The sequence below is a fragment of the Melitaea cinxia genome, chromosome 14, assembly GCF_905220565.1.
Source record: "Melitaea cinxia chromosome 14, ilMelCinx1.1, whole genome shotgun sequence".
Classification (NCBI taxonomy): domain Eukaryota; kingdom Metazoa; phylum Arthropoda; class Insecta; order Lepidoptera; family Nymphalidae; genus Melitaea; species Melitaea cinxia.
Genome location: NC_059407.1, coordinates 8,590,963 through 8,603,391, shown reverse-complemented (window position 1 = coordinate 8,603,391; position 12,429 = coordinate 8,590,963). Strand labels below are relative to the sequence as shown.

The 12,429-nt window shown below is 31.8% G+C and overlaps 1 protein-coding gene across 1 annotated transcript; it reads left to right on the top strand.

The window, feature by feature from the left end:
- Nucleotides 1-1,234: 1,234 nt before the first annotated feature.
- LOC123659913 (equilibrative nucleoside transporter 4) lies at nucleotides 1,235-12,169 on the top strand. Its single transcript, XM_045595078.1, has 10 exons — nucleotides 1,235-1,401; nucleotides 4,862-5,016; nucleotides 6,486-6,689; nucleotides 7,297-7,535; nucleotides 8,135-8,207; nucleotides 8,982-9,194; nucleotides 9,604-9,791; nucleotides 10,051-10,179; nucleotides 11,140-11,251; nucleotides 11,982-12,169. The coding sequence occupies exons 1-10, from the start codon at nucleotides 1,235-1,237 to the stop codon at nucleotides 12,167-12,169; spliced, it is 1,668 nt and encodes a 555-aa protein (XP_045451034.1).
- The last annotated feature ends 260 nt before the right edge of the window (nucleotides 12,170-12,429 follow it).

The following is a 12,429-nucleotide window of genomic DNA, read 5'->3' as shown; positions in this document are numbered from 1 at the left end:
AGCCAGTCTCAAGTAGAAGTCTTGTCCAGTTCAAAATCTCTTTTTCTTTAAAAACTAGTAGGGAGACGTTGAGGTCTCTTCGTCCTGTGTTTTTTTTTTTTACTTTTACTATTATCAATCGGTATATCAGTTTCATTGTCCTTCTAGTTTAAGTTTTGTTAGACTATAAAGTAAAATTATTTTTTGCTATTAAATAAGTTTTAGAAACTAAGCTTAATGAGCAACATTACAATTGTTAGATAATCTTCTAATAATAATATTACAACAAAAATACTCGTAGTAGCTTTTAGTGAACCTAAAAAAGTCAAATATACTATAGTATTTCAGGGTAGAAGTTTATCTTTGGATAGTGATTTTATAAATATAGATACCAGTTACAATTATCTTCATATAAATATTTATTTATATATTTAAATTGAATATTAAATTTCTCAGAAATAAATACATAGCAGCCCTAAACGTTTAATTTCCTGTTCCAATGGCTGGAGACAACTAGATAAGTTATTTGAATTGTAAATAATGTTTAAAACAGGTATAGTAATTAATACATTTAAACAAACACGATAGACGAATATTATTATAATTTATAAACGAATATATGCGTGTATATAAAGTTGAACTTTGAGAACAGATAAATTCATTACTTTCTTAGAAGCTATGCAAGTACTAATGTGAAGTTTTGTTACCACAGTCATTATTTAACATATTTTTTAAATATATATTTTTAAATAAATGTTATGAAATTAACTTGCTCAAAAAAACGCAAGACGATGCCCTACACTAAAAATCGATCCTCTGCACGCATGCGTCAGCAATTCTTAGCTAACATACACTTTTACTGTCATGTAAAGCCGGTTGAGAGATATTGATAGCAAAAACAACATAATAACTAAATAATACCAAGGTTGTGTGTAATTTTTATTGATTGAGTAAAATATTAACAAATAAGCTATAGCTCAACGCATGTAACACTGCGTGTATTAAAACGACGTTCGCAAATAGTCGCATTAAGCTTATTTAATACGCTTACGAATATTTCGTCAATACAACTTTAGCTATATTGTAGTGGGTTTTCACAAAATAATATAAAGTATAAAAACGTACATATATAGATTTCTTAATTGAAATAATAGCATAATTATTTACATTTATTTGTAATTTGTGTAAACAAAGTTATCTTAGTGCATTGTTTAAAAAATGGATGAAGAAATTATAAAGTGATATTGTGAAAACAATGAATGAGACTTTAGGACGCGGGTACGCCCGCATTGAAGCTATACGAGCGGCGAGAGGTGAAGCCCTAACCATGCCGGAGCCCGGAGCTCCCCCACCGGATAGATACAACTCCGTTTATTTGACATTGTTCGTCGCAGGTGCTGCGTTTTTACTACCATTTAACAGGTAAAATTAATCATATACAAGTAAAAAATTGATTAAGTTAACGAATATAGGTATTTGCACTTTTGAAGTTAAACCTTCTTTTACGCACACTTGACTTGGGGAGTAAGCTGGTAAAAACGGGCGAGAGCGTTAAGAAAAGTGTGATCGGGCAAGACGAACGGAGTAAAAGAGAGAGACTAGTCCTAAAGAAGTTTTACTTCAGTCGTGTGGTCTAAAGCACACTCGTTTTCTTTTTAACCGACTTAAAAAAAGGAGGAGGTTACTCAATTCGACTGTATACATATATATTTTTTTATGTATGTTCGGGGATAACTTCGTCGTTTATGAACCGATTTTGATAATTCTTTTTTTTTTTGGAAAGGAGATATCACTGGTGTGGTACCATGATAAGGAAACAAGGATCTGATGATGGGATCCCAGAAAAATCGAGGGAAACTCGAAAATCCCCATAACTTTTTACTGGGTGTACCGATTTTGATAATTTTTAATTTGATCTAAAGCTGATGTTTATCATGTGGTCACATTTAAATTTCATCGAGATCTGATTACAACTTTTGGAGTAATCTTTGATACTGCGTATTTACTTGACTATTTTTTCGTCTACCTACGTTGTATTAGTTGTTGATATAATTAAAGTCGGTTTTTTTCGTTTGCCAGCAAACACAATTATTTGTATTTATTCTTATTTTCATTTAGGGAAAAAATATTAAAATTGTATACCTAATGAATATGGTGTAAGACTCAACAGATTTTTCTTAAAAAAAGTTACCAAATTGAATTGTATTGCTTTTTTACACAATTCGAACAGTAAATAAAATGAAATAGATAGGTATATAAATCTTTTTAATTTTATTGTATTAGCTTTGTTACCAAAAAATTACGCTATTTAAGGTTTGTACTTTTTGGTTTTGGCGATCTCAAACGATGCGGCGATATTTCAAGTGTTTCCTTTCTGGCAGAAGATCAGAACGAAAAACCGGAACTTTACTTATAAAAGTTAAATCAAAATGTCATAAGTACACAGGTACGGTCCGCCTGAAGCGGTTACCGTAACCTATAGACGCCTGCAACACCAGGAGCTTTGCGAGCGCGATGACAACTCCTTTTCCAGGAGCTCTGGCTACCCTATTCACTACGGGAACACAATTCTACTTGAAAGCAGTATTATTTTTTCTTTAATTTTAAGTAATTCCAAAAGTGGCAAAAGTGCATGAACTATAAAACAAACATTCACTTAGAGTTATCCATTGATACTGATTCGTTATTTTTATTAATAACAATAAATGAATATATAGCCCGTTGGCGCAGTTTGTAGTGACCTTGCTTTCTGCTCCGGGGCTAGTGGGTACGATTCCCACCCCGAGTCTGGGTGTAATATATATATATTTATTTATATATTTATATATGTATTATTTATAAATATGTTTATCGAAAGAAAATAAATGTAGCTATACCTCCTAAAGAAAACAAGAAATAGACTGGACATCATTAGCCGAGGAGATTTAAGATTAAACCTTACAAAATTGACGCCAAATGTAAATAATTTATTATTAAGGCATCAGGTTGACCCTTCTCACTAAAAAGATTTACTTATTGCTTTGCTAATATATTTGCAAGACAGGGGTCCAATACAAAGGTTGCCGGCCCAACCATCCTACTGCCGCTACCATTTGGACAACTGCGCTCGTGGGTAAGGCAACGTACACGTGCAAATCACAATGCCCTTTGGGCAAACCAAACCGGCTGTAGACAGTCCAAATTGATACTCACGGAAGTATCACTGCACCTAGCGTGCCGACTGATCAGTCTTAACCGCCTGGACATCAGAATAGTTGTTGGCACGATTACCGGCCACATGGCACTTAATCACCACCTATTCATCATGAATGCAACAGACAGCCCTCTTTGCAGGGTCTGTCTGGATGCTGAAGAAACAGCCGCCCACGTAATCCTGGAATGCTAGGGAGTGGCCGCACACCGGGCTACCATCCTTAAGGAAATAAGGACGCTCCGAAAAGCCTGTAAACGCCCCAGGAGGCTTCTGAGCTTCTGGAAGGAGCTGGGCTGGCTGAACTAGTCAGCCCACTTTTCACGCATAATGGACCACCTTTGCGTCTAAATGCGGAAAACCGAGCCCAATACAATACAATACAATACAATGATACGTATATTTTACATAACAGATAAAAAATTTAAAAACTAAACATGTGTTTTTGCTTTAAGTTTTTAACACTAAACTTCACTACAGTTAGAAATTTACAAAAAATGGGGTCTACGACACAAATAAGTTTGGAAACCTCTTATTTAGACCCTCCTCCCTCTCTCTATGTTATCTAAAATAAGCAAAACAATGACTCCCAAACCCCTTTGGTGCTTACGTAAATGACCCCTAATTTAAAAATATACTAAAACTAAATATAGCAGTTAACTCGTTATTGGTTTGAAAAGCGGAAGAAAATGAGGTACCATCAACTTTCGATAAAGAATTGTTGTTATTACTCTGCCACAAGTGCTATTTGTACTAATAAAGCACCTAGTTTTAATTACATCTCACACTCGTTTAAAGTTTCCGTCTAAAATGGACTGCAATTAACATCCATTGACGCTAATCTTCGATTGACAGACGTCCCAAGATAATTTAAAAGTCACAAGATAATTATAAAGTCGTCGCAAGATAATTTAAAAATAAATTGATACATTTTTAATTAGAAATGCATATCAATAAATATTCCATAAATCGCATCAGAACGTATCTACAGATGTTATAGATATAATGATAACATAATGTGTTTGCTCGCAAACGAAAAAAACAACTGACTTCAACTATGTCGACAAGTAAACAGAGTCGAACGAAATAATAGGTACATACGTGTTATTAAAGATTACTCAAAAAGTGGTCACCAGATCTCGATTAAATTTGACCACATGACCACATGAGCTTTCGATTAAGGTAAGATTTATCAAAATCGGTACACCCAGTAACGCAGTGTTATACAACGACGGTCGACGAAAAAATACATAATTACGCATTATTAGAGATTACTCAAAAAGTACTTGTTCGATTTCAATTAAATTTAAATGGAACCGCATGACACGGATCATCTTTCGATTAAAAAAAATCATCAAAATCAGTCCGTCTACCCTGTCAAAAGTTCTTAGGTAAAATACATTTAAAAAAATACAATCGAATTGAGAACGCCTTTTTTTGGAGGCCGGTTAAAAAGTAACATATCTGTCATTTCTTGCTATTCTATCTCAGCAGGATTCCGAGAAGATATCAATTTAATGATACTAATATAGGTTGCTTAAATTATTCATTCAAAAAAGTTCTTACAAGCTTACAGGATTGAAGTTTATTTAAATTTTCGTAAAATAATAAACAAAGTACTTGCATACAAAAAATTCAAATCCATTTCTAAAGAACGAAGCTCAGATTTTTACCACTTGATTATTTTTTCAGTTTCATAATGGCTGTTGACTATTTCCAATACCATTATCCGAAATCCACGATAATGTTCGACATGTCTACTGTATATATCGTGTCAGCGTGCGTTGCAGTGATTACCAATAACATCTTGCTCGACTTCTTCACCTACAACACTAGGATCACCTTTGGTTTGTATTTTGTCTTCTCAAAGATTTATCGTAAGTATAAAGTATCGTACGTTTTTTCATAAATTTTAAGAGATATTTTGTGAAGTCTGCCAATTCTTTATACGGCACAAAATACTCGGAGCACGTTTTAGTTAGTATAGTAGATTAATACTTTTGTACAATTATATGTAACAAATTTATATACTTTATTGCACTTAAAAACAGAATATACAGAAAATTACATGTATAGTTGATGGCAAAGGTGGACTTCCCTAGAAGAGATCTCTTCCAGTCAACCAATGGTCATGAGAGAGAGTGTAATATAGCGGGGGACACAGTGCAAGAAGTAACAATATAAAGAAAATAGTTAAATAACTGTAATGTAACTGTAACAAACTTACAAGTATAAATACATATACACATACATATCATACATATATATATATATATATATATATATATATATATATATATATATATATATATATAAAGGGTATGTCCAGTAATTAATAGACCAACCCAGAAAAAAAAAATCTATCTGCAACGGTCTAGAATTTATTTAAAAAAAAAATAAGTACGAAATTCGATACTTTTGTTAAAACTTTTGGGCACTACGGCTGCAAATTCAATAATAACGAATTGATTTACTCTTGCTAACGCGCACTACAAAATATTACTAGCCACAACACTTTCTTATTTTTAAATACTTAAAAATGAAAAACAGTGTATTCAAATTTTTTTATGATAAAGTTTGAGCACCTGTGGTATAAAAAAAACGTAGGGGGACCTAAGTGACACATAGTTTAAAAAACATGCCTACTTCATGAAGTTTCTTAAATGGTATTTTACTTAATTTTTTTATTGTCAAATTACAATTAATAGGCGCGAATATCTGCGCTCTCCAATTTCTCGAGCCACATCAAAAACACGTCGACGAAGTTCCTGTGTTGTTGCAATTGGTATTTTGTATACTTTTTCGTTAAAGCAGCCCCAATAAAAGAAGTTTATTGGGTCTTGGTCTTAGGTCTGGCGATCGTGGTGGTCATAAAATAAAGCGGCACAAGCACCTGCGGGTTTATCCATTAATTACCGGACACTCTGTATATACATACTTTACATTTATATATACATACGTATACATATACATACATACACACATACATACATACACACATAAATACATACAAATACATAACATAATAGATAGGTAATTATATACTTAAATATTCACAAAGTAGATGATTGTAAATTGACTTGAGAAATAAAGTGCTCCTTTAATTTACGTTTGAAGGAAACAAGGGAAGGACTAATATATTTATAATAATATACAAAATTAAAATAATAACACATAGACAGTAGTTAAATATCATATAGTATTCAGTGTAGCCTATTTGTGTTAATAAAATATTATTAATTATTCCGATTCAGAAAAATAAAAAGCAATTCCGCAAAGGTACATTTTCACTAACTAATTTATTTAATAATTCCAGGTATTTTACTTTCCTTGGCGACAATGCTGTTCGTAGCTGTGTGTAACATCGGATGGGATGGCTTTTCTACAAATGTGTCTTATACTATTAACTTGGTGGCGATAGGAGTAGTCGCCTTCGGATGTACAATGCAACAGGCGTCTTATTATGGTTTCACAGGATGCCTTCCACCTCGATATACGCAAGCTGTTATGGCAGGAGAAAGTATGTAAATAAAATAAATCTTAGAAATTCTTTAAGAGAATTAAAGTGTAGGTTTTGATATATTACAATTCTCTTTCCATAATTTGGCTATTTTAATTTTTTTAATTTTCATTAAATTTATGCCGGGTTCCTCAGAATTAGCCAAAGACTATAGTAGATTTAAAGCTTACTCAAGAATCCTTAATAATTTGATAATAAAGTTTGTTAACAGGTTTTAATGGTAACAACCGGAACCAACAAGTTTTCGTGTTCTCTGAAAAACAATGCGTAGGAAAATATTTTAAAAGAACAAATAAATAATCCCAAATTTTTGTTTTTGTTATTTCTCTATAAATATAAGAATCTAATCTTAAATGGAAAAATACGGTCTGAAAATGGAATTTTCCGCACCATTGCACTGAGCGGCTTTCGTAAAAAAATCTTTTCATATTAATGATCAAATACATCCAATTTATACTGATTTTTTTTTCTGCGTAGTTAAAATACTAACGTACGTAACTAAGTAGCCCTGAATATTGATAATAGCATAATTGTTTAAAAAAAAACTACCTTTATTTTATCCTTATTTTAATTCAAGACCTTATAATTGCCCTTATGTTTTTCGCAGGCGCAGCTGGCTTTTGGGTTTCGCTCGACAGGATCGTAACAAAATATGGGTTTCGTCAGCCAAAACGAAGTACTTTTATGTTTTTCGTATTTTCAATACTAATTTTGCTTGGACATTCGATGCTGCATCACGTGATGATGAGACATCCGCTCGTACAGCATTATTTGCGTTTAACAAATGAATCTCGACATCGACGCCGCATACAACTCCATCTAAATCCTACTGAAGACGCCACTTTGGTAATCATATTAATAATTATGTTTTGTATTAAGCGTATCCTATAATACCTCATAAGCATAGCATTATAAAACTCCTACCAGATTTTTTTTTTCATAGAGACTATAAAATACTGTGTAATGTATTCTATCTCGTTCTCTCCTATTTATATTTTATGTGTTTGCTTCTTTATCGTGATGCATTCTTTTCATCGAGTTTCAAATCGCAACTATTTTAAAGAATTTACACTTCAAAATCTCTTCAAGTACAAAATAATATTTTTGTTTGTATGACGCTGTTTCGAAGTCAAATTTAATACATATTATAGTATTCTTTTTAAGAATTTTAACATCTAACAGTAGTTTTATGATACGTAATAAGCACGTAAAATGTAGAGATGTTGATGATGTTAACTATTTACGTATTTTAACAGGCATAAGTAATATTTAACAGTTTCAAACAAAGAAACAAATAAATTAACTCTTTTGTTAATAGTACGGATAAATTTACATTTGTTGTTGTACGTAATAATTGGTGTATAACCGTATCTCTATTAAAAAGCATGAAAATTTGTTATAAATAGCATTTTCTTAAAAAGAGGCAATATAGGTATTTTTTATAGATGGAGAGTGAGGCTGGTGAAGCAAGCTACGGAGTATTGAAACTTCAGAGCCCAGCCCCGTCTACTGGCATAGGTCAGTATTGAAAGAAAGAACTCATGCACGTGTCATACAATAAATAAAACATTAATAATCATCCGAAAAGCTATTATTATTCTTTCAAGAATGTATTAACAAATACGAATCGGACTTCGAACCGAGTCCGTTCGTTATCGAATTATAATGATTCGTTATTATTCGCTAATTATATACCTATTTCAATAGATTACGTCTTGACTGTATTTAATATTACAACACATTTTTTTAATCTCTAATACTTTTATATTTATTTGACCCTATTAAAAATCAACAATCTGAGACATGTTGAGATTGACAAGTATTTAGTTTTGTTTTTAATCTTAATTAACCTGCTTTAATTTTTGACTTTACTACTCATGATATTCTCCATAAAACAATAATTATTTTTTCATATAAAATGAATACCCCTTTAGTTTATTTCATACAAAATATCATTACGCCTAACATTGACAACATACAGCGCTACACACCCCACATCTATGAATCTAGCTGAAAATAGATACTATAAAAAGTTTTGTTTCTCTCTTGACGCATTTAAATCTACCCGTTTTTAATATCAATAGCTATCGAATGTATTAATTAAACATTACTGATATTTAAATAATATCCAATTTAATAAAAAAATATTTTTGTCGATAGAAAAAGAGTAACTTAAATATTGCACTCACTTCGTACATCAATCTACATTTCGTGATTATAGTTTTACCATTATTCACCTTAATCATAGACCTAAAAGTGCTTTTAAAACTTAGGTAAATATTTTTGTTCCAGGAGAAGCAGAGAACACTTTCAGTTTTGCAAACCCTGTTTATTCTCCTACTATGACTGCGCCTGTACCTGTACCGCTCGTATCGCCCCCCCAAAGCGTATCCGAACAATCCGCTTCACCTTCTGCGACTCTACGAACTCCTAGACCCTCTTACAAAGTTGAAGACGTTGTTTTTGAAGCGCCCGAGAGACCAAATTCATGGAAAAACTTCAAACGTTAGTATTTAGTTAGTCGTTATTAACATTTTCAAATCCTAATTTGTTTTTATACTCTTAAATTTATCTGTAAATATTATTACTAAGTTCCAAAAAACTCAAACACAATTTACTCTATATTTTAGCACTACGACGTTTTAGTAATATTTTTATTAAATACTAAATAAGTTCTTTGGTGTAAAACTAACAAAGAAAAGATTACAACTCTAGTATTCAAATAAAACTTGCTAATACAACTTAATCATTAATGTGTTGCAGTTTTGTGATGGATTTTTTTTAATGGTTTTATAATATAAATCTGCAACTATAATACAAAATCGAATAAGAAGTTGGTACATTGATGAAATAGTTTTTGAATTTACATTGTTAGTGCAGTATTGTCTGATATTTATTTAATTTTTTACTACAGGTGGTGTTCTGGCTAGATGGGCTGTCGCCCGAGCTATATATCCATACATGGTATCAATAGGCCTAGTTTATTTCACCACACTAAGCCTGTATCCCGGTATTGCATCGGAAGTCCCGTCGTGTCGGCTGGGATCCTGGATGCCAATTATCCTGATGTCTTCTTTTAATCTCTTCGACTTCATAGGAAAGGTATAACAAATATTTTTTTACTTGATAAAACATTTATTTTACAATTTAGTTATATGTTATATTTTATAATATTAACTATTTAACGAAAATTTACGTTATACCAAAAATTACGATTGTGTACCAAACATGTCAAAAATACATTTTTTTTACATCGAATTTGAGAAAAATATAATTTTTGAGACCTGCCGTGTTTACAAAATATACATTTTTGGGTGTCTATGTACTTGCAAACTTAATTACTAACTTAAAACAAATATAGATTGCAGCAGCTTGGCCCTACGAATGGAGTCGTAGTCAGTTATTGATGGCAAGTGGCTTACGACTGTTGTTAGTTCCATTACTTCTACTGTGTGCAGCACCAAGACACTCACCACACATTGTTGGTGACGTAAGTTTACACAATATAATATACTAATATAAGTTTTAGATTCATATGAGTTTTATTTAGTATATATTTTTGTAGTCCTGATTAGCAAAAAAAACTATAAAACTATATATATATATATATACACATACATCACAAAATATGCAGCTAAATTTTTTAACGACCGTGCGTGGAAACTAAATATACATGCGCACCTACCATTATTATGGAAAAGTTAATTCTGAAAGATAGATGAAGTATGACAGTAAAACTTAGGGATAAAAAATTGAGAGCTATTTTTTCTAACTTATATAAATATTATAAACGTACCTACAACAAAGTTACAGATAGTACCCATATAATTGTGTTTACAGGCAAACGAAAAAAACCGACTTCAATTATATCGACAAGTAATACAACGTAGGTAGACGAAAAATTTGTCAAGTAAATACGCATTATCAAAGATTACTCCAAAAGTTGTAATCACATTTCGATGAAATTTAAGTGTGACCACATGATAAACATCTGCTTTCGATTAAATTAAAAATCATCAAAATCAGTATACCCAGTAAAAAGTTATGCGGATTTTCGAGATTCCCTCGATTTCTCTGGGATCCCATCATGAGATCCTGGTTTCTTATCATGGTACAACACCAGGGATATCTCCTTTCTAACAAAAAAGAATTATCAAAATTGGTTCATAAACGACGTAGTTATCCCCGAACGTACATAAAAAAACACATATACATATATGTTTTTTGTTATACATACATATATATATATATATATATATATATATATATATATATATATATATATATATATATATATATATATATATATATATATACGGTCGAATTGAGTAACCTCCTCCTTTTTTGAAGTTGGTTAAAAATGTCCGCTAATAAATAAATATCCGCACCAAATGTCCTGGAAAAATAAAATTAAATTGGACGAAAATTTTACGACATTTTTAATATACAGGTTTATCCAATAATGTTTTCCGTGGTGCTGGGATTTACAAATGGACTTTTCGGTTCGGTACCTATGATAATGGCTCCCTCCCGGGTTGGAAGAGAACACCGTGAAATTGCAGGTAACTTATTGTTTAATTATAAATGTAGCTTATAACAGAAAAGGGAAGTATTTTTTAATAAAATATATACACCACAACCGGAATTATTTAACTCATGAGCAATCTCGACTGGTAAAGTACCTCATCCTAAAGGATGAGGTACTTTACCAGACGAGATTGAGATTGATGATGATAAGAACTACACACAGAAAAAAATACTGCACGTAAGTAATATAGTGAGGTCTCTAGTGATTAAGTTAGCCAGAGAATACGCATGTACGCTAGTTTGCCGTATGCTAGTTTGCCACCCTAGTGGTAAGAGTAAGAAACGGTGTTGTATGTTATAGCGCCCATCTTCTACGTATCTTCAGTTAAACATAGGGCTGTGAGTTTTATGTAAATGGCTAAGAACTTCTAGTTTTCCTAGATAATAAAACCCCTTTAAAATTCTATTATTCTAGTCTATTCACAATTAGGTAAATGATAATACATTAATCTGTATGTGAATTAATCTATCTGGCTGGCATACCGAAAGACACAACTCGTTCATCGTTAGCGCCTTCATTACACTTACACCCTTGCACCTTCATTGTTCCAAATAAATATTTAACATAATATGGTATATTGTACATTTTTTTTTTTATGTCAGAAGCATCGCAAGCGCGTTGCCGACCCAGACAATTATAGAATAGACGAAGATAAGGATATAATTGATATCCAACAATCTATAATTATTTCACTTTGCTTTCAGGAAATATGATGACGCTTTCATACAATGGTGGATTGTTATCGGGTTCCTTGGTATCTTACTTACTGCTAGGCATGCTCGGCCCACCAGCGGAAACTTGCCGTATTTACCCAACGCCTCTTCTACCAACTGTAGCTCCCATCCCTCCCAACTCCGGAAATGGGACCTTTGTATTAACGGCTGTACATTAAACATGATATTTATTAAGTAGAATTCAAATAACTGAGTTACGAACAATAATTCATACTCAAATGATTATTTTGTTCAATAGATCGATGTGAATTAATTTAATAGACAGCAATTTAAAGTCGTTTATAATATTTTGTATTGTTTAATCTTGCACGTTGTTATAGTTATTATAATAAGTGTTGAATATGTTTTTAATCTTATCATAAAATTTCGCTTACTTATTGTCTAGTAATATAATAAATAATAATAAATAGTAATTAAT